This window comes from Melospiza melodia, chromosome 3 (assembly GCF_035770615.1).
Source record: "Melospiza melodia melodia isolate bMelMel2 chromosome 3, bMelMel2.pri, whole genome shotgun sequence".
NCBI lineage: Eukaryota > Metazoa > Chordata > Aves > Passeriformes > Passerellidae > Melospiza > Melospiza melodia.
The window spans coordinates 134646987-134670211 of NC_086196.1; the positions used below are offsets into that span (position 1 = coordinate 134646987).

The 23225-nt window shown below is 41.8% G+C and overlaps 1 protein-coding gene across 2 annotated transcripts in view; it reads right to left on the minus strand.

Annotated features, from left to right (window-relative positions):
- Positions 1–22418, minus strand: part of CDC5L (cell division cycle 5 like) — a 35241-nt gene extending 12823 nt beyond the window's left edge. For both annotated transcript variants that reach the window (XR_010027274.1, XM_063153134.1), the window contains exons 1-14: positions 22198–22418; positions 19225–19328; positions 18246–18407; positions 17298–17425; positions 16379–16478; positions 16077–16295; positions 14803–14947; positions 14491–14679; positions 13010–13158; positions 11188–11350; positions 9991–10155; positions 8308–8388; positions 7742–7987; positions 4793–4990 (exon numbers count right to left, since the gene is read on the minus strand). Coding sequence is in view for 1 of the 2 variants with exons in the window: in XM_063153134.1 (XP_063009204.1) it covers positions 4793–4990; positions 7742–7987; positions 8308–8388; positions 9991–10155; positions 11188–11350; positions 13010–13158; positions 14491–14679; positions 14803–14947; positions 16077–16295; positions 16379–16478; positions 17298–17425; positions 18246–18407; positions 19225–19328; positions 22198–22242 (2094 nt within the window). In the remaining variant the exon portion in view is untranslated. The remainder of the gene's footprint in view (positions 1–4792; positions 4991–7741; positions 7988–8307; positions 8389–9990; positions 10156–11187; positions 11351–13009; positions 13159–14490; positions 14680–14802; positions 14948–16076; positions 16296–16378; positions 16479–17297; positions 17426–18245; positions 18408–19224; positions 19329–22197) is intronic.
- Between the last annotated feature and the right edge of the window lie 807 nt (positions 22419–23225).

Below are 23225 nucleotides of genomic sequence, written 5' to 3' on the forward strand. Positions count from 1 at the left end.
TTGGTCAATGCTGACCTTGATTTCTAAGCACACACCAGATCCTGAACAATCTGACAGTGAAGACCCCTGACACCTCTCTGCTGTGATCCTCTGAAGTGTATTCCACAAGTGCAAGACATTAGCACAAAATAAAACATGTGACCATATAAGCAATGCTACTCAGGATTTTCACCATATTTTAGTTTTGTGAGCAATTTCTCTGTTCCTAGTCCTATAAAATCTCTTATTTTCTACAGGTGCTTTCTGAGTACCTGCTTTCTGCACACCTGAAAATGCAAAAGAAACTGCAAACTTCAGCACATAAACTAGAGAGAAATTGAAAGAGAATCTCCAATAAACTAAAGTGATACACCCTGCAGCAGAGTGTACCAGCTATCCTATAAAACTCCACCTAAGCAAGTTGTTTTTAATCTGAATTAATTCAGAGGACTTGGGCTGCAATTAAAAGCAAACATCACCACTTTGATAAATCATCACCTTGATGTATCTTGGATACTGCAAAGAATAGTTAATTTACTAGATTTTGCACATACAGTGTGTCTTGAACTTCTCCCCTGTAGGGTTCCAACAGCATTTATAATTTAGTAATCAACTGAAATGATAATATTAACTACAACAATTTTAATTAAAGTATTTGTATTCTGCAAGCCAACTTTATTACTGTCTTCAAAGGAAAGCAAAGATGGCAGGAAGTTTCTATGTTGTGAACTACAAAGGGAAGCAACTAGCTTGTTAAAGAGATGCCTTTACTATCTCATTTCATCTTATAATGTTCCCAGTTTAACACATGTTAGTAGGAATGCTTTTCTTTACAAAGGTATTGTTTGGAAGAGAAGGGAGCAAAACGCATTTCAGAGAACTGAAGCCATTACTCAACACAACTGCAAGCATCAGAAAACTCCAATTTCTGAAATCACTTGCTCTGCAGTGTAGCCCAGCCTTGGAAAAATATTCTGGATTTTTAAAGTTAATGGTAAAATCAGAAAATTCCAGAAATCTAAGGTGTACCAGAGCCACATACTGAGGTCACAGGGATTCACCTGCATAGACCTAAACTCCCCATCTGTAATGCAAGAAAGCTCACAGACTAATCCTCCAACACTCTTAACCCACATTAATAACACATTCAAGAAGTCCAAAACCCTCAAAACAAAGCCATGAAAAGTATCACTAATACCCAGCAGTACACTCCAACATCAGAGCTACTGATGAGCTGTGCATCACTGATGATGCCTGGACAGGACACCCAGCCAAACAGAAGCTCTCACTTTGCCTCCTCAAGTTCATCAATAACAGCACAAATGTGTTTGTGATATCAGCATCCATTTGAGAAAGATAAATGTAATGTCAACATAGAATGCCACCACTAAACCACTCAGGCAGCGAGAACAGGACAATTAGAGGAAGATGAGTGTGTGTCCACACCATCAATCCAGCCAGGAATCTCTGAGTGATGAAGATAGACCCAGAAACAGCTTGGTTTTTCTGCACAGGATCTGCAGGGTGTCAGCAGCCCCATATGGAAGCATTAGACAGTGACTTCCCCATGTGCAGCTGTGCCAAATATCACTGCACCCTCGTAGTTTTTTCCCTCTAAAAATCTTAGTGCACATAAATGGGCAGAAGCAGCCCCCAAAACTGACCAACATCAGTTGCTGCTGCTGCTAAACTCTGTTTCACAGTTTCTACTCTTGTCACAAAGACAGCTAAGAGTACAAGCAAGTGTCTTGGGGTACCAAAAGCTGATCTAATATCCCTGCTTTTCATTAAGCTTGTCTGATACTTCCCATTAAAATATCTATTTCAACTGATATTGCTTTCAGACAATTTTAATTGGAAAAACATTAAAATGAAGGTGGGTTTTGTCATTGCTGAGATGAAGTAGGGAAAAAAATCTGTGCTTTTTTATTGCATATTCATTTGTTCATTAAACTGCTATGCTTTTTATTTATTGTTTAAGAAACGATTCAGCAGGTGAGCTATGCTTAAAAAACCAGTATATCTTCCTTTTAGGAAGGGCCTTTTAGGGTCAAGCCACAGAGCTGCACTAAACTGCATTTTGCACACACTTGGGAGAGATTTTCAGGTCAAATTTAACTTTGCACAGAGTCCACCTGCACTCAACAGCAGTGAGTTGTGAGAGGCAGCACAGGGCTCACTGCACCTGCAGGCACAGGGCTCTGCTGGCCCCACTGGGGTGGAATTTGGGAACACAGGAAAATGGGAGAGCAGGATTGTGTGGAACTGCACTATGAGTCTCATCCAGCAGCACTCAGAGGTCCCAGGGGATGTAGCAACATTAGCCAGAGTCTCATGAATACAGTGACTGATAACAGACACAGAAGGGGTCAGGCTGGAAGGGACCACAGTGGCTCCTCTGCTCCCTCCTCCCTGCTCAAGCAGGGTCATCCCAGAGCACAGGGCATGGGATTGAGTCCAGGCAGTTCTGGAATATCCCCAGTGAAGGAGACTCCACAGCCTCTCTGGTCTCTGTTCAATGCTTGGTCACTGCACAGGGAAGAAGTTCTGCCTCCTGTCCAGGTGGAACTTGCTGGGCTCAGTCCCTGCCCGTGGCTCTGGTGCCATTGCTGGGCCCTGGAGCAGAGCCTGGGCCCTGCTCTGCCCCTCCCTGCACACAGGGACACCCAGGGCTGAGGGCCCCTCTCAGCTGTGCCTCCTCTCCAGGCTGAACAGCCCCAGCTCCCTCAGCCTTTCCTCCTCAGGGAGATGCTCCAGCCCCTCCATCATCTTTGCCACCCAGCACTGGACCCACTCCAGGAGCTCCATGTTTCTCTTGTCCTGAGGAGCCCAGAACTGGACACAGCATCCCAGATGTTCCTCAGCAGGCAGGGCAGAGAGGCAGGATCACTTTTCTAAGCTTGATGGGACACAGCTAACAGGATTTTGTTAAGTGTCTTTCACAGAGTCCTATGCAACGTTGACAGAAAATAAAACCTTTTCTTTTATTTTTTTTTTGACGACTGTGACTGCAGAGCAAAGACCATTTAGCACACACATACATGAGCTTGACAAATGATAACTTGACCTTACTTTGCTTCAGTATCCTTAATACACATTCCACCACCAACTACTCATTCAAATATTGGGAAGAGAAGGACAGAAATCAACAGCACAAGAAAGCCCACACAGAAGTAACCAATTTAGACTGCAGAAACAGTGCACAGGATAAAGGCACAGGGCCACACACCAAACAATTAAGAGAAAACAAAATATTCAAGAGCTACTCATTAAGCAAGTACCATCCACCCTGTGCAGTAAATGAGTCTGTGGAAAAACTAGGCTGCAATCATGAAATTAAAGACTGTCTCAAAAAGCATAGGCACTGGCAAATTAAGGCCGTTCATGCATTCCCTAACTTGGACTGTTTGACTTTGCAACTTTAATAATACCCTTCTAACATCATTTTGGACCTAAGATATTTAAATTTCAAAAGGATTTGTACACAAATTAGGTGCAGCCCTCTGACTTCTGGCACGCTGCCTGCCAGGCCAGGCTGCTGCTGAGCTCCCTCACGGGTTTGGGAGGGCAGAGCAAGCGAGAGTGTGTCAGGCAGCGCTGGGCAGGGCAATGGCGCTCTCTGCTGGGTGAGCAGCAGCACGACAGCGGCTCTGGAGTCCATACTAAACCCCTACTACAGGGATACACGCAGGTGAACTGCTCCTGGCCCGGAGCTGAGTTAACAATTGCGGGAGCAATTGTTGGACAACGCCCTTGAGTGACAGACTTCACAAAACACACACTCAAGTTGTATTTTATATGCATGAATCAAGTGAAAATTCAGCCTTTCTGGACTCTCTAGTTATTTCTGGGGAAGCAGCTGTCTGGGGAGGTTTACTTATAGCAACAGTAGCTATGTTGATGTTAAATACAGAAAAACTGTTTTTGAAAAGTTTCCTTTTACCATAGGAAAAAAAATAATCTGATTCTTGCATAATTTGGAGAGACTTTTAGGCTAAAGCAGTATTTAAGAAAACATTTATGACTTACTGCAAGTCAGAACAAACATGTTCTGTGGGAAGAAACTGTTTCAGACCAGTTTACTTGTTATCATGAAGGTTGTCTATTTTTTTGTGTTTTTGTATGGAGTGTTTGAGTGAAAATCTAGAGAGAGGAATGAGCAAGGGAAATCAGTGTCAAAGGGTCTGACAGAGGTAAGTGAAATGGGATCACAGACATCTATTGTTCTCTTTTTTGGAGGGAATCTCTGGAACTGGAAAAAGATGCCAGTCTGGAAAGAATTCAAGACTATCTAATCTTCATGTATGTAATAGTCACTCAGAAACCAAAATTAAGTTGGAGAGAGAACTTGAGAGGAACTTTGGCACAGAGATGGTTTTTTTAAGCATCTTTCTCTGAGGTTTCTCCTCATCCTGGCCATAATCAAGTGCAAACTGAGGAAGATCTGATCGACTCACAGCAGAGATTAAGAAAACATCAAAAAAGTCCACATGCAATTAACAGACAGCAGAACCTGACCTTCTCTCCAGCAGAGAATGGAGTGGATGAGCTGTGTCACAGCTAATAGTGCAGAGAGAAACTTTGTGTGGGAATACTCTGTGTGGGGATATTGTAAGGAGGAAGATGAGAGAAGGTGATTTAAGCACCTCAAGAACATCTATAAACTCCCTAGGAAAATTCCTCAACAACCAACCTTTTCAAATGGATCCCTTTAAACACCTGATTGAACTCCTACAAGGGAAAAAACAAAAAAAAAAAAACACAAGGAAACTCAAAAAAAGGAGGTGCAAAAGGTAGAAAAAGTGACACTGACCTCAAGTCTCTTTTCAAGTGATTCTATCCTGTCCTTTTTGCTGGCCAGGTTAGCCCTTGTGTAGCGGCTCTGTCCAGGCAGGTACAACACTTGGCTGTAACATTCTTCCCACACCTGGTTATAAGCTTCACTTGACAGCTCTCCATGCCCCATTCCTTGCTTTACCACCTCCATCTCTTGTGCCAGTAGATCCTGTGCCTGTTGGAAAGGATGAGAGAAGATGCAGTTACAATACACAGAATACAAGGAATGGTTTTTTTCTTTTCAAACCTTCAGTGTGCAATTCATGGGGGCAGCTTTTCCTTTCATACTCAAAGCTCACCATCAGGTTAAGCTAACTATGAAATCAAACACAGATGCTGTGGATTACAAATGAAACCCAGGCTAGAAGGCTCCTCACAGCACAACTATCCCTCATTTTATATAATTTGGCCAAACCTGACATCACTCTGGCGTGGCTAATGAAAGCTGTGGCACAGCGAGATACTTCATCTTGCTGCACAAGAACAGAGATAAAAGCAGGGACCTTGAGGGGAGGGAGAACTGTACAGACAGAAGCAGCTGTCCTATGAAACAAAAATCACTTTTCATTTCCCTTTGCTTGCCCTTCTCCACACAACCTGGAAAGTCAAGTCCGAACATTCCCGGGTGAGCTGTGTAAGTTCTGCTGCAGGAAACACAACTCTGACTGCAACTAACACGTTCTGTGGCTGAAGAACTGTGAGATATGAGCACTCTGCTGCTTCCACTTTAGTTTTCAAAGTTTACAATGAATTGAAAATATTCTTGTTGGTCTCACAACTCTTAATATTTCTGACAAAGAGCCTGGCCTACAAAACTACACAGGCGCCCAGGTCCTTCTGATTTTATTAGTAACTAAAAAACTAAAACATCTTTGCCAGTCTAGACCTCATTGTTACAAGAACATGTCCATGTCCATGTCCTGTCTTTCAACAGCATTTACAGGTGCAGCACAAATTTCCCTATCAGCAGTAGGTATCTTACTTCAAGCAGATGTTATGTTTTGTAACTGCACACTGACCGGGTAGAAATTCAGGTATCACCAGATTAAATGATTCCACAGATACTGGGGAAGAGAAAATTAATTACTTGTTCTTGATGGTCAAGACAGATAAAATAGGAGTAACACAACCACACCTGACAAAGCTAAATGTTATAAATTTCAATTAGCCAAGATCAGTACACTGTGAGGAACTACTTGAGGGTATTTACTTGTAGCACCAGAAGTGTTTCCCAGCTCCAGGAGCTCAGCACACCCTGCCCAGCACCACTGCCAATCCTTCCCAAAACAGAACTGCACATCAGGAAAAGACAGGAGTATTTTATGAAAGGGTTTTAGGATGAAGATGTTCTAAAAACAAATGAAGTAAAGCAAAATAAACAAGGTCCAGATGAGATCACAGAGATAGGAAAAATTTCTGGTTTGAACTGGATTTCAGACAAGGGGGAATATTGTGATGAATGTCAGAGAGCAAGCAGGAATGCAAAAATCTTCTGCCCATCAGTTAGAAGATGAAACTTCCAGGGACTTTGAAGAAAAAATTCCAGACAAAAACTACTGGACCGTGTAATAGTCTCTAAGGGAAGTGATAGCAAACCTGATTCTTGCTGCACTTCAAAACAACCAGAGAAAGCACTTGGAGAACATTCCTAAGGGAACAATCTGACACTGGCAGGGCAGTGAAATTCATGATCTAACTGTATTTTCCATCTTTAATGTCTCCTGGTAAGAGATCTTGAAGTATAATTTTTCATTTCACAGCAAATTGGAAGTACATACTGTTCAGTGTTTCTCCTTTCAGGATCTACATTCATTGGTCAGATATGGTCAAGGACATGGATTTAAAATCTGCTTGTGTATATTTAGAGCCACCTTAAAGGAATAAGGGATTTAGGTGCAGAGATACAACAGATATTGTCAGAGGACAAGTCTAAAGAGAGACAGACAACTTGGTGGCACGTGATTTTGCTCTTTTCATTCATTTTTATTCTTGTAGGCATTTGGTCAAAGGTTACTGGCACAGCTTCACAGGTGAAGCTCTTTGAAAGAGCTAAACCACAGAATTGCCTATCTGTCACTTGGCAGCAAAAGCCAACATCTGTAGCTGCTTAAATAAATGAACACCCTGAACTGGAACCCCGGTCCAGAGCTGCTGTTTAACTTGGGATTACAATGCAAAACAGGACACAGTGCCCAGGCCGCCCACTCGCTGCAGCCAGCCAGGGCCCAATCTGCCTGCTCAGCACTTCTGGGCCAGGTATGGCTGCAGGTCAGCTGCCACAGCCCAGCAGGCTCTGCAGCAGCACAGCTTGCCTGGATTGAGCTGGACAAGCACAATTAAGCAACTTGATTTGCTGCTCCAAGGTACAAGCTGACTGACTGCCATTGTCCTATTCGGTCTGCACTGTTTTGAAGAAAATGCTTTGTGATTCTGGATTAATAAAATGCAGAGGCAGCACAAGGTGGGTATCACCTGGCTAATGCCTCAATGACTTAATAGCAATTTACAGAAATGGCAAAGTAGAATTTGGTAACTGTTGGGGTATCATTCCTCCTACCCTTATTTAAAATGATAAGCAACCACAACAATTCAAATTTGTATCTCATTGACAATGTCTATGGGCAAATACAGCATCCTCATCATTCTGCTGAAAACCCAGATTAAAATCAGCTCACAGAAAGCAGAATGTGCACTTAAATCATCCTTACTTATTAACTTATCCTTACTTAATGCTTGGCAGTGCTGGGTTAATGATCAAACCTGATTATCTGAGAGGTCTCTACAAGCCCAACAACTCAATGATTACAGCCCTTCATACAACCCTCTGGAGACCTCCCAACTCAATTCTTTCCAGGCTTTTTTCCCTAATATTACACAACTATGCCCTAAAGAGACTTCAGGTCTCCTCAGGCCACACAATTCTCACCTTCTTGAGATCCTCTTTGGAGAACTTCTCATAGGGATTTTGTTCCAGGTAAGCCATGTGCTCTGCATTGTTGCTTCCAAATCCTGGGCCTTTGCCTTTCTTACCAGTAAACTGTTCTCCAAATGGATGATGTAGAAGATCAAAATGAAGCATGGTAATCATCTCTTTCTTTATGAGTTCTTCACTTTTCTGCAAGTCTGTTAGAGGTGGTTCCACATTTAAGGGCCTCAGTATTGTTTCATTAACCTGTTCAGGAATAAAAAAAGTTTGTAAATATAATATACACCTAAGATATTAAATTCATGTATCTCCACTCAAGTATGAATTTTATCTATCAGCTAAACCTCACAGAGGATGTGCCAAAACACTTGTGACACATGCAGCAATCTCAACATCTGTGCAGACAAAATACCACATGACAACTCTGCTGGGGAAGCTTCATGAAAATCAGCATAGTCAAAGATTTCACTCTCTCATTATTTCCTTTGACTGTATTTCCTCCTATAATGGTTAAAGCCTTTATTTTTAATTTTTGTTCCTTAACAGTGAATTTTGTTTCCACTTACTTCTGAGGGCCGTGGCAGATTCTTCTGCACAGCTTTGTGCATTCTCTTCAGCTCCTTGGCACGCTCTGCTTCTCGGAGAGCCTAAACAGAGAAGCCAAGTGTTACTGCAGCCACTGTAACTCATCAGATGCTGCTAGGAATGTATGTGATATAAAAACTAATTGATTATTGCAGCAAAGATTCCTTCTAGTATACAGACTTCATGTTACTAAGCCAGAGCTAAATAATGTGATGACAACATAATTCACTGCCTCTAAAGTGAATGGGAAGAGCACAGCAGATTAACACCAACAGAAAAGAGATCTTCAGAAGTCATTTCCAGGCATCAAATCCTCCTTCAATCTCAACTGCAGCAAGATTTCGTTCTTTACACATTTCTCTGTGTGACAGCTGTTCTAAATTCTTCAGACATTAAATCCTCCAGGAAAAGAAAGACTTAAATTAGCAGCCATGACTCTGTTTCTCATCTTCAATGACTTAAAGTACATATTTCACTAAAACAATACTTGTAAAGTGGAAAAACAAGTGAGAATTCTCTTTACAATATACTCTCAAGCAATAAATAACATGAAAAGCCAAGGTTGTCAGGAACTTCAGGAACAATGACCAACATCTTCCATGTTCTAATGCCAGCATGTCACATCTTCACTTGAAGGCAGGATGTTCTTCTCTTGTATGATGGTACAACTCAGATTCTTTATTCTACACACATACATTACTTGTATTTATTCAGACTTTTTATTAGGGTATGTATGCACAAGACATACAAATACATGTATAAAACATGTTCCTCCCCAAACAGGACCCATGAGGAATCAAATTCTGGGAAATGCTTATCCTATTTAAAGACCAAAGCATAGGATTTTTTTAAATATTTTGTTCACTTGTCAAGGCACAGCCATTTTCAAAAAGTTCTCTGGACTCAAAAATCCCATTTATTTTTATGAAAAATGTATATTTATATAAGGTATATAATAGAAAGAGATTTGCAAAACAGAATTTAGGCTTAGCAATAAATAGAAAAGGAACTGTTTTTAGAAAGATTTAAAGTGTCTCTGGTTACTGGCCAGTACAGCCAATTAACTGGCAGAATTGAGGCTTGTACTTTATCCAGTCTTCCTTGATTCTAAACCAAAACACAACAAGGACTCATTCACAAATTGGCTGTCTGGGTAATCCTCTGGTAGTGGCCAAGGGTGCCAATTCCCTGCATGGCAGATTTTTATCTGTGTGCTACCTGCCTGCCTGAGCTTGTATACATCTGTCTAAGCTTTCACAAACAGCGACTTTTAACTTTGAGAGAATAACTTGAAACTGAAAAAAAAGCACAGCTCTTATGTGCTTAAAATCAAGCAAGTGTCACTGTAGAAAAAGGTTTTTAATTAATTTTTTATATTCTGGGGGACAAACATAGCAGGTAGGACACAGGCGCTCTTAGGGACTTCATCCTAGAAAATGATGTGATACATAACATTAAGAAATTAAGAAAATTATTTAGAGAGAAAACCGATTTGGCCTCTGTGTGTGCATACTCTGATAGGAGCAAAGAAAACAGGTAAATTTTACTTTGCTATCCTGTAGAAGCTGTACCTCTTCCATTGAACAGGTGTGAAACGATGGGAACCATACAGTGAACACATTTTATTTTATACAAAAAGCACCATCCACATCTCACACACTGACCTGCTTGCGGGCTTCTATATCAGCAGCATCTTCTACAAAGGTTTCATCTACTTCATGTTCTTCAAGTTCCTTCTCTGCATTTTCAGGCAGAACAATCTCAAAGTCATTCTTTGGAGCAGGGAGGGCCATGAGCCCCATGCGCAGGTGCTCCCGAGACTCCCTCTCCTGTGGGAAGAGCAGGGAGATGTGATTCTGGATTTATACCCTGAGTGCAGTGCAATGCCCTGAGAGCAACACAATCACACTCCACTCATCTGCATTAACACACTGATTATTCCACCTCAGTCTGCTGCAAAGCCAGCCAGCACCAGATCTGGATCTGGAGAGTCCACCAGGGATTTGAAGCCTCAGTTTCCCTTCTAGCAGTAAAAAGTCCTTTTACTATAAAAAGGCTAAGAGAGAACTAAAGTATAACTACATCAAATAAACCTCCTTCAAGCTAAGAGGAGCTCTGGAATTTTGAATTTGAAGAGTTATTTTTGTGATAACATGGCAAGGACTTGGAGTGGTATCTCAGCTAGGCCAAAAAGAAAACTACCAATAGCTCAGGTGGGAGATATTCAAAGCTATAGTTGAGGCTGAAGAATCAGCCACAAAAAAGGAGTTCCCAAGGTGCTACCTATTAGGTGTATGCCCTTTTATGCCATGTCTAATTGGCAGGGCCCATCTGGCTAAATCTCCAAGGATGGAAACATCTGCTGCCAAAGGTAATGAAAAAGCCTGGATGGGACTCAGGTTTCTCAACATCTCAAACCCCAGTGCTCCAAACAGCAAAAATTAAACTCCTTTAGCTCAGTGTTGTCAACAGAGCAGACTGATGAAAAGGTCTTGTAGGTAAATCAGGAAGTCAAGATGATGAGGAATTTGAGGATTCTGTAGGATTGCAAGAAAAATGAATCTTTGCTCAAGATGCATTTCCTGCTCAGCTTCAAAGATAGAAATAGGATGGAAACTTAACTATGACTTCTCCAAAAAACAGTTTTAGTGTGTTTACTGAGCACACTGAAAGCCATTCTAAGAGGCAAGACTTCTGTTCTTTTAAATAAAGATTGTATTTTATTATGTGATGAGGACGGACCCCTAGACAGGTGAAAGCAATATACATTTTATTAGAAAATAAAAATATTTTCAGCAGATGAGAACTAAAAACCTGAAAATAGATAGAGCACAGATTTCCACTTCTTAAGTACTACTCACCATTTGTTTTGCATAGGATGGGTCACTGTAATCTGCCATTCCCTCCTCTGGGTTGATGTTCAGTTTATCCCGCAGGGGAGTTCTCCCAGGAGTTGTGCCAAGGGCAGGTTTGGGAGTCAGCCCTCCCCGAGGAGTTAAACTCTCTGACCCCTGAGAGGGTGTTCTAGTGAAGTGCAAGTAGTCATTAGTTTTTTACTAAAGAACTCTACTTACAGAAGTCTGAAAAGTTACATAAACACAGTCTATATATTCAATCTAGAGCTTTTCTTGGGAGGCAGTAAAATTGTAAAGTGCAATTACAAGAATACAAAAAATAAATTGTTTAAGTCAAGGTGCAACCAAGGTCCTGTCAAACTGAAATCTAGGCACATCATCATTTCAAGAGAAGCTTCAGGAACTCCACCAACACAAACTCCCACTGCTGATTTGAGAGAAGAGCTTCTCCAGTCACCAGGCATTACTCTGGGATGCAGTAACCAAGGCTGAATTGCAAGCTCTGATTTCCCCAGCACCTGGGCAAGTCAATTGCTCTGAAATCATCTGGCCCAACAGCTGCCCCACACTGCAACTGAATGGATCATCCTAAAACGCCTCTTTGCTTTCACTGACTATTGAAGAAGTAATTACATTATAAGAATTACTACTAAGCATCTGTGGTTAGGCAACATAGATTAAGTCTTAGATTTTGTTGGTCCCAATTGCTTCTCCCCTAGACTAGGAAGGAATATTGTTCTCTATCCCAATGACCTACTACATGAATGAGGGGCTACTTCATGGACTGACTAATTTGATTAATTTTTTGATTAATTGATTAATTTTTCCTTCTGCTCAAGGGATTTTACCACTGACAGAGCATTTCTACAAGCAAGCCAAGTTGATCCACAGGTAACATATTTACATCTGCAAATCTGAACTTCAGAAGCTAAAAAAAACACCACAAAAAATTCCAAACAACAAAATTAGAGCATCTCTACCTTCTGAAATATAAAATAACGCAAATCAACAGCCAGATCACTCCAGGTCAAATTCTACATTCATTTTGCACCACACTGACACTAACAGATCTTCAAAAAAAGCACTCACTGCTGGAACTGCTCTTTTTAATTAAAAGATCAGGGTTTTTGCACACAGCTTCTGAACAAAATAAAGCTGCTTTGGAAAAGCTGCCATAAAGGTCCTTTTTATTTCGTTCTCCACTTTTCCTGCTAACATGATACAAGTAAAATTAGAACCTAAGTGGAAAAATCTGACACACAAAATGTACCAATTGTAACATGTTTTAGCTGTATGGTATTTGACATTTGTGGGATATGTATTTGTTCACTGTAAGAGTTAAACCAGCAATTCTGTACTATTTAGATTGGCAATATAAGAAATATTTTATTTTGGATATATATGGCTTATAAAATATTTACTCCAGCTTTTCAAAAATTCAGTGTGGGTTTGGCTGAGAGACCTCCCACATCTTTGATTCCAAGGTAATGCTTTGGAAAGGCCAGGATCCACATACAGAATGACACTCCAGCTTACTATTTATACTCCTGCATTACCCCAGAATAATTTCTACTGCTCCAGACCACAGAAGGCCACATTTTGGATCAAAACTCCAGTGAGCTGTGTGAATACAGATGAAGAGGACATGGCTGAGGCTTTCTAAAGACAGAGAAGGAGAAACTTGTACAACAAGGGCTTGAAATAAAAGTGAGTTTCTTTTGAAGCTCTGATCATGACAGTATTTTACACATCAAAATCTGCTCTGTTCACCCACCTCCAAACAGACCCAGGCCCACCCAGGCACCCATCACTAAAGGAGTCTGTTTACCTGAAAGGTGTGGAAAGCACAGTATTTGGAGTCTGAACAACCTGTTTCTGTGGTGTTACCCCTGAAAAGTCACTTTCATGCAAGGGAGTATTAAGACCTCCTTTCAGGGGAGTATCCACATTTGTGAGAGCCATCAGATTCTGGGCCTCCTGTGTAACAGACAACACAAGCAGGGCTTCACCAAGACATTCACAGTCATGTTTAAACAGATTCAGTAGCAGCAAGAATAACTGAAGAGTTATTTGAATATCAGTTTGTGGAAAATGTTTAAAACTTCTTAGCTTTAACACCCATACACTGGTATTTATAAACCCTACTGTTCCACTGAGAGACATTTGAACTTCATTTCCAGTAAAATATGTTATAAACTGGAGTTGCAAAACTGGGTGTTTTATTGTTTCAGCTTCCTTCAGTTTGCCAGACTCCACAAATCTCCAAGATCTTGACTGAACACTCAAATAATTCTAAGAGTCCTTATTTTAAAAGGGAAGAGCACACTTGAACTCTGAAACCTGAATTCAATCAACTTGATCCAAATTGCACTTCAAAGGCAGTGTTCCAAAAGAGATGTCACTATTCAGATTTTTGGTCCATGACTCAACTGAGGCTTTTATGAATAGCTCCCTTCTTTATTTCATTTTTCCTTATTACAGTGAAGAATTAAGTCTTCCTAAAAATGAGCTAAATATACTACTGCAAATAGCAAATATATTCCCAGAAGAGCACTAATCTACCTGTGTATATGCATAATGGTGTGGCATTTATAATAAACTCCATTTGAAGGTGAGCCTGAGCATTCCTGCAACCATTGTACAGACTTAGGTTATGATCTGCAGAGCCAGGAACTTTCTCTTTTCTCCTACCATGGAACTGCTGAAATATAGCTCATTGTCAACTCAGAGGGTTTTTGGTTTTGGAGTGGGATATTTGGGGTCTTGTTGCACACTAGCTGCACTGATTTGATTTATCCATTTCCAAATACTCAACAAAATGTTACTCAACATAACCAGTTTTTGAAAAATCCAGGCAATCAGAGGTTGCAAAGGCAGGTTTTGGCTAACCTAAGTTTTAAGCCAATAAAGTGCTATAAAAACATGCTTGCATTGTTGCACTTAATTACTACTTGTTATTTGAAACAAAAGTTGGACAACATAAAATACACTGTTTTAAGGAGATGAACATCTTCAGCACTGAGAGACACACAAGGAAGGGAAAATTATGGAAAACTCCAAGAGAATGGTAAAAAGCTTCACACAATATATGACTGAAAGAAAAATAATCAGAATGCTTTGAAGCACAGTGACAACTGATTAAATATAAGCAGGTCTGCTTTATGCCCTCCAGTGTGTCCTGAAGATTGGGACTGCTTCAAATCCCAACACTGCACGTAATGTAAGGAATGTTTCTCTGGCACTTACACATTCTACTCAGTTGACTCCTGCTCCAAAACTTAAAACCCATCCTGTACACTTGTACTGTACCTGCAGGATCCTGTCCTGGGCTGCTGGAGTTTTGGGAGTCCTCAGAGCTATGCTGTTGTTGGTTACATTATATTCAGACAGAAGAGTGCTGGAAGCTGAGTTTGTGATTCCAGATTCCTCAGCAGTCTGCCGTGCAATCTCACTTGCTTGGCCAACTTTTACAACTTCTTCAAGTTCTGTATCAGATATCTTTGAAAGAGAAAATCCCAAGGCACAGTAAGATGCAATGTAACTATGAGATCCATGCAATAAAACAAAAAGCTCTGTTTGGTATTGGCCTTACAAGTTGTTTATCATCAGTAAACACCTCACCTGAGGAGCTGGAAGCACCAGTTTACTCCTTTTCTTGGTAAATTCTGACACTCCACTGGTCTGCAGAATAGCTGAAGGCAAGTCTGACTCTTTTTTCCGTTTCATGTGCTGCTTGTCCTTTTTGCGCTCTCTTCCCTCCCTCTCACTGTCATTATGGAAAACAGGATCATTTCAGAACACACAGAGCAGCTACAAAGCAAAGCAAAGAAGCCAAGAGCAAAAAGGCTGTGCCTTTCTCAAACACTGGATATGCTGAAATAAAACACTGCAGGAAGAGTGGAGCACCTTGTGGGTGATTAGATGTGATCTGCAGATCTTGCAGCAGAACCTACTACAGGGCAGTGTAATGCTTTTAAATCATGGAATTAGCCAACAGATTCAGCTTTTAGGCTGAAAAACTACACTAAACAGGGTCACTGGATCAATAAAAACATGCCAGGCCAAGAATTTAGATAGTAAAAATAAGGGAATGTGAAGAGTCCCTTTTTCTCCAGCAGAGAAAAGGAGAAAGGGAAAATGAGTATTTTCTTTTGTGGAAAGTGGGAACCAATTTCTCTTCAGTCTTTAATAAAAATGGCATTTCCTTCAAACAGCAATGGAGGCACTCAGTGAAATCATAACCTGTAGTCTGAAGCTCCTGCCTGACCCTCTGAACGCAGAGCCGTGCAGAAAGATCAGTTAGTAATGCCACATGAGTTAACAAACCAAATTGTACATGGCACTGAGCTCTCTCAGTAAAAAGCAGTTTTGGCAGTAATGCAACTGTACAATTAAGTATGTACCCAAGAGTGGCATTTAACTTCTCAACTACACTTTTGGGGATTTCTGGGGGGGATGGGGAGAAATCAGGCATTTAAGGACATCAACTTAAGAACAACTCCACCAGAAGTAATACTACAAATCTACTCCTATAAGCAATCATTATAAGGTTATTATTTAAAGAACACTAAATACACAAGATAAACTGCCAAAAAATATAATCTCAAAAAAAATAACATTTGAACTTAAAGAACAAGAACATGTGTGAGAAACATTATTCTGATAAAAGGTGAACTAGAGGAAAGAAAAGAGGTGACCATAGACAATAGGTGAACTAGACCTTCTGGAAAGATAAACCACAGAAAACTGAAAAGGCAGAGGCCACCTGCACTTTTATCTGTCCCATGGAAAATACATTTCCCATCCACATTATGTTTCCAGGATTTAACACACAGACATATGGGTTGCTTTTTTTTCAGATACACTGTTCCCTCCTTATTCCAACACACACTTACGATCTTAATTCTCCATCCAGGTCTTGCTGACGCAGTCTCCTGAAATCTGCATCCAGGGACTGATAATTTTCTTCTGATGTATCATAAAACCCGGGGGCAGGCTTCTTTTCAAATGGAATTTCTGCATTGTAATCCACACCTCTCTTCTTTTTTCTTTTCTTCTGGATCTCAATTCCAGCAGCGCGAAGTTCTCGTCTTTTCTGGAGAGCAGCAAGACGTCTGAAGAAACAGTAACAGCACATGATTTAAAGTGTAAATTAAAGAAAAGCAGTCCCAGGATATGAAACCAAATGTAAATTTACCGAGCTTCTTCCAGCTGCTTCTCCCTGGCTTTCCTCTTGGCCTTCTTTCCCTGTGTATTTGCCAGACGTGCTCGAGCCTCAGACAGCATTTCAAGCTCATCTACAATAGCACAGATAAATACAGCAGTGAATCTGCACTTAAAGGATGAGAGTCAGGAAAAAAGTGACATTAAAATCAGAAAATCTTTAAAACCTGAATCAATCAATCATATGCATTCTGTGTCATCACTAATCTCCAAGTTGTACCAATGTATTTACTGAATCACTGGCCAGGTGAAATGAAGACTTTTAGAATAAAAGCCTTGTGTTGAAAATAGTATCAGTAAGTATCAACACCAAATAAAAATATTTACATAAAGAGGCCAACTGACCACATTAATGAAAGTAAAACTTCATTTACATCTTTATCTGAGAGTATTTTCTTGAGAACTTGTTAATTGCATTTACTTACAGAGCTGAGAGTGTTGATTTTGTGAACCTGTGACGGTTCAAAAACACCAACAGTCCATTAAGGGAATTTTAACAATGTGCATTTTTCAGTTTGTAACATTGCTTTGTGCAAGGGGAAAAAAAAAAAAGCAAGTCAGGCAGTCCTGTGCTTCAGCATGGATTCATGTGAGAGGCATGAGCTGATGGAAAATGATGAAGATACAGAATGCAAATGAGCAGAGCAGTTGTCAAGTAAAGAACAGCCAGTTGTGGTAACAGATAAGGAGGCAAAAAAGGCACCAAGAAAAGAAAAACTTTAGAAGTATAACTGACTGGCCAGATACAGAAATAAGACAAAATGTGCAAGTAAATTAATAACCAAGCAGTGGTGGAAAAAAAAAGGAAGAAACTAAGGTAAAGTGGCTGTGTAAACAGAAAAATCAAACAGATCAGATTTCTGTCAAAAATAGTAAACACAGTCCTAACTCACCTTCATCCATGTCAATGGGATCTGGCCTGGCAGGTTTGGTTTCTGGATTTGGATCAATTTCTCCAGGTTTCAGTTTCCGAGGATCATCAGCAGTTTCTTCCTCATTGTCCCTCTGAGCAGCTTTGTCCCTAAAATCACATTGTAGGTGTTTGTTTTCCAGCTCTTTTTTTTCCCCCAGACTCATAACAACCACCACTTAAATGTCTCCAAAGACTGATGATAAAGCAATACCCTTGTGCTCTGCACAATACAGTTAATCTGTTCTACAATTCACAAACGTGGTACAGTTCCATAATCTTAAACAAGACAAGAGAAACCAACACAGTATTACATTACAACAATAAAATATTATATAAAATACAACACTAATACAGCTAATACAGCTAGTAAAGAAATCCCCTCAGGTAATCTTTAACAATAAAAACAAGAATTCCAGCAGTGTGACAAAATTAAAAAATCAAGTTTTATGTTACGTTTTTTCTACTCAACCAATTGCACCAGAATTAAGAATGCTCACAAGGGAAAACAGCACGTTCTTTCTCTTTTTGTGGCCAAAAGAAATCCCTTGGTATCTGCACATTCAGCCACTTCAACAGATGTTTTATGTCTCTTTTCTTTCTCACATACGCACTCCTGCTGATCAGCCAGTCAAAAAATGCCCAAAGAGCCTAATAAAAGCATAAATCTTGATGACCCCTTAGCCAGAATGACCAGGAGTGGCAGAGATACACCTATCCCTATCCAAGCTGCTCTCCAGGTTCCAGGAGCTTCTTTCAAGCTAGACACAAGTGACTGAGCACAATCTTTACAGATTTGCTTACAAAAGGACTCAGTCAGCTTGAAAGCACCCTAATTTACCATGGAAGAAGGGAATGACACACTGCTACAGCTCCTCAGATTTTCTGGGTATTCTTGGCTAGATTTTCCTCTAGGCAAGCAGAAACTCACAGCAGAAATTCATAGTGTTCCAAGCACTGTGCAGCAGTTCTGCCAATGATGGGGGCAATGGTTCTCCACTGGGTTGGCATCAGCTTGGCCAAGTGCAGCAGCTTCTCCTCCTCCTCCCGAGACCACTCTGTCTTTTTGATGCTGGGGTCCAGCCATTCGTACCTGTGGTAAGGGAAAAATTAAAGATGACAGATCCAAGTTATCCCTTGATTTGTCTTCAAGAGGGTTTTCATGACATATGTATTTGAGCTTTAAAATGTATTATTCATACAGCCCTTTTCACACAGATACTGCCTCTTCTTCCTTTTCCCATCTCTATTCTGGCACAGTAAAGAGTCACAGAATTAATCTTGAAAAAAGTAAAAATTGCAACTATCAAAGATAGAGAAATGGTAGAATTGTTTGGTCTGGAGACTTCAATAATTATCTTACTAATCCTCAACTGTGCCAGTACTGTTATCTCTACAAGAAGTATTCTTATTAAATATGTGTAGTTCAGTACGTGAAAAAGTCTCATTCTCAAATACATTTATGTTGCATCAGTATTTGCATCAGTTTAAAGCTCCTATTTTCCAAAAAATACTAAATTTCACAGTGAAATTTCTTAATGTTTACTCTCAAGCCAAACTCTCATTACATGAAATTACAAAATTATATGTAAGAGAAATTAGTATCCTACAATTTTACTTCCTCGGCAATATCCACTGATTAAAACATGTTTAAATAAAGGGAAAAACTAATGTTGATATTTTAAACTGATCCTGCATTTGCTAACACAGCAGTCACTGGCAAACAGAAGATCTGGCTATTTTTTTCCAACAACTTTCAAGCAATAAGAATTTGAAGTTTCCATGATAAAATCAAACAGTGTTAAAACTGTTGTTGGTCTGTGGACATAAGTTAGCCTGTGGTAACATTTTTTCCTGAATTTCCACTAATTATGAAGGTCATATTCCCAGGCACAGCACCTCTCACTTACCATCTGGCTTTGCACTGCTTTGCTGATTTCCTGTGCAATAATGAGGCAATTCGAGACCACTGGTTCTTGCCATATTTCATAACAGCTGCTTTCAGAATTTCATCCTTGAAAAAACCATAAATAAATACCCTTATGGACTGCAAAACAGAAGGTCTGAGCTCAAGCAAAGGAGAACATGGTAAATTTCATGGGCTGTCCTAGAGGAAACAGCATAACACAGCATAACACTGCTACTTCTGTTCCATTTTATTCTCAAGAAAAATGAGGATCTGTATTTCAAAGGTCAATGAAATCCATAAAGATTAAATGAAATAGACACATGATTATTGTTCCAAACTTCAGATAGCCAACAGAACTTCCAAAACGATTATTTTCAATGCTCTCTAATGCACTAGTGTTCAAAGGCTCTGTATGTCTTCCCTGAAGGACAGCAAGAGAGGCAAGGAGGTGTTTGTCTGGTAATGACATCACAACTGGAAAAAAGTAGAACTGGCAGATATCCCTGGCTGCCCTGCTTTAAATAATACTATAAAGTTATCTATTTTTCACATTTTAATACAACTGGAATAAAAATGTGATAGTTTCAGCTTGGGAGCCAGGTTGTTCACATACAATGAAGTGTGCACTGAGTTTGATCAAAAGCCAGAAGTGCTGTCAATTGTCTGTCAATCCATCCATCAATCCCCCTCTCCCATTCTCAACAGATGGGCTCAATATTTCTGGTTTATTCAGAAAAAGTGGAATTTTAAATGCATTAAAGGTATTCTTACAGCCCTGTCAACCACACACATCCCTCTCCTGTACCCAGTGAGAGTTCAGTGAGTCTGACACTGTCTCCAGTGACACCTCCCAAGGAACAACAGCTTTAACTGTGAGCTTATTGATCTGGCTTGAGCTGCTACAGGCAACAATTCATGTGATTACTGTTCTGAAATAAATAATAAATCCTCTCCTGTGTTTTTTCTAACTTACTTGGTGCTCTATGGCATACAGGAGCTGCACCAGTGACATGAACAGGCTTTTCCTGTGTATAATGGATCATTTTATGAATGACCTGGTATCACCTGATTCCCCTTTCTCTGTCTTTAATGCTGTATGTGTAATCAAAATGTTAAAAACAAAATAAAAATCCAACACCTCTTTTATCTCTGGGACACAAAACCTGGTGAACCAGGGATCTCTTTGGCCACTGGAACAGGCTCCCCAGGGCAGTGGCCAAGCCCTAAGCCTGCCAGAGCTCAAGCAGCATTTGGACAATGCTCTCAGGCACAGGGTGGGATTTTTGGGGGTTCTGTGCAGGAGCTGGACCTGATGGACCTTGTGGGTCCATTCCCACCCAGGATATTCTGTGATTCCATTTAATGCACTGCTCTTTCTCTTCAGCTGCCACCAAAATTCATCAAGTATGGAAGACCCTAAGAATGGGGTGAAGACAATGAGAGTTTTCCTGTCCTCTGCTGACCCCAAATTTAGCTGCCTCCTGGCACTGATACAGCACAAGTGCTTAAAAGCACACACACAGCACATTTTATCTTCTATTACTTTTCCTCACTGTTTCCTGGAACCATGTACATGCCTGGTCTTCACAGTATGCAGTGACAGAGTTCTGTATTTCACAGTGCACATCCTTTTGCTTTAAACATACATCTAATTAAACTGATATCCTTGATTTCTCACATTATTTATTTTTTCATGACCACTTGTGGTTCTGAAAGCTTGTGATAGCAAAACTGGAGGAGGATTGTTCTTTTTTGGAACAGCAGTGTACAGGATTCTTGGGGCTGCAGATGAAGAGTCCACACACATTGACAAGAAACAGACTGAAGTTGCAGCAGGGGTTTAGATTAGTTATTAGGATTTTTTTTTTTCCATGGAAAGGGTGGTAAAGCATTGGAACAGGCTGCTTAAGGTGGTACTAGAGTCATCATTCCTGGAAGTGATAAAAAAACCACATGGATGTGGCACTTAAGGATGGGTTAAATGGTGAACATGGTGGTGGTGGTGCTGGGTTGATGGCTGGACACTTGGTGATCTTAACTCTTTTCCAATCCTAAAAATTGTATGACTCTGCCTTTGTCATTTCCACATTTGGAAATATCTTTAAGGGCAAGAGATTCCTGTTGCCCCATTCCCCTAGAGCATGATAAATCTGTGCAGCACAAGTTACACTCTAGCTGGTGAGAGGGACATCTCCAAGCACAGCACAGCCCATGCTTCCACTGGGGCAGAAGGACACAACACACACGGCTGCGCTTCCCAATCTGCAGCCCAAGGGAAAAAACACCAATGTGACCTTGTGATCTTTGCCTACTGGAAGGAGGAAGGCACAGATTACTGGGGAATGCACCCAACACAGAGGCAAGGAATTAGAGAATCAGTAAGGTTAGAAAAAACCTCTCAGATCACTGAGTTTAATCTACGTCTGATCACCACCATGCCAGTGAGGCCATGGCACTCAGTGCCACATCCAGGCTTTCCTTAAACACCTTCAGGGACAGTGACTCCATCACCTCCCTGGGCAGCCCATTCCAATGTTTAATCATCTTTCCTGAGAAAAAATTGTTCCAAACGTCCAACCTAAACCTCTCCTGGCGCACCCTGAGGCCATGTCCTCGTGTTCTGGGAGCACAGCCAGACCCACACCTGGCTGCACCCTCCTGTCAGGGAATTGTGGAGAGCCAGAAAATCCCCCCAGGCTGAGCCCCTCCATCTCCCTCAGCTGTTCCTCATCACACCTGTGCTCCAGACCCTTCCCTGCCCTCTCTCCTGCAGTCCCCAACCCCTCCGATGTCCCGGCACAGCGGCTCCGGCAGCCCCGACCCTGCCCCGGGACACCACAACCCCAGGGCCCCTGCGCAGGCGCACACGGCACCCGCCCCCTCCCGCGCCTGCGCACCAGTGAGGGTTCCCCCACCCCCCCACACCTGCCCGGCCCTGAGGGGGGACGGGGGCTCGAACCCCGCCGAGTCTTACCTCGGTGTTCCGCCACACGCCGCCTTTAATCATAATCCGCGGCATCTTGGCGGCGAAGGGAGGCGGGGACGAGCCCCTGGAGCGAGAGAATGGAAAGGGGGCGGGAGCGCCACTGGTGTCAGCGGGGCCGGCCGAGACGGCGCACGGTCGCCCTCAGGGGCGGCGGGTGCGGAGGGTGAGGGAAGCGGGGCCGCCTGCTCTGCTAGAAAAGCGGGAAGCGGGCCCGGCGGCTTTTCCAAGGGAAGCGAGGCCGCTGCTCCTGCGAGGAAGCGGGTCCGGCCGCTTTGCGCATGCGCAGCCCCCCCGCGTGTCCTGAGGCGGCGCTCGGCGCTAGCGCTCCCTGCCGGCCGGAGGAGCGCACGGCGGAGGGGCCCGGGCGGTAACGAAAGGAGGAACTGGGCGTTCATTAAACTCCTCAAATTCCCTCAAGGGACGCAAAAGGGACAGCGGAAAGAAATCACATCTCCCCAGTGTTCCCAAGGTATTTTTTTAATTTCAGGAAGAAGCCTCATGTGTTTATGTGTGGAATAAATTCTTGACTGTGAGGGTGGTGAGGCCCTGGCACAGGGTGCCCAGAGAAGCTGCGGCTGTCCCTGGATCCCTGGTGGTGTTCAAAGCCAGGTTGGACAGGGCTTGGAGCAGCCTGGGATGGTGGAAGGTGTCCCTGCCCATGGCAAGGGGTGGAACGAGATAATCTTTAAGGTGCCAATGCAAAACTATTCTGTGATTCTACAAGACAGCAACATTGATAGTGCATTTGCATTTTAACACTCACACACACACACCAAAGGAGCGTATACAAGCTACATACTTGAATTTGGGAACTTCTCATAGACAGGTACTCATGTCACTCCCAACAGGTGAAGTGTTGAGCCTCAGGGTGTGGGGATCTCAGCTCAGGACCTGTCACTGTCCCTCAGCTGTGGTGCCCCAGGCATCTCCAGCCTGGGAGCTCAGAGAGGCCCCACTCAGTGGGAAGTGCTGGTCTCAGCCTGCTGCAGTCTGGAGAGCTCGGAGGGCCTAAAATA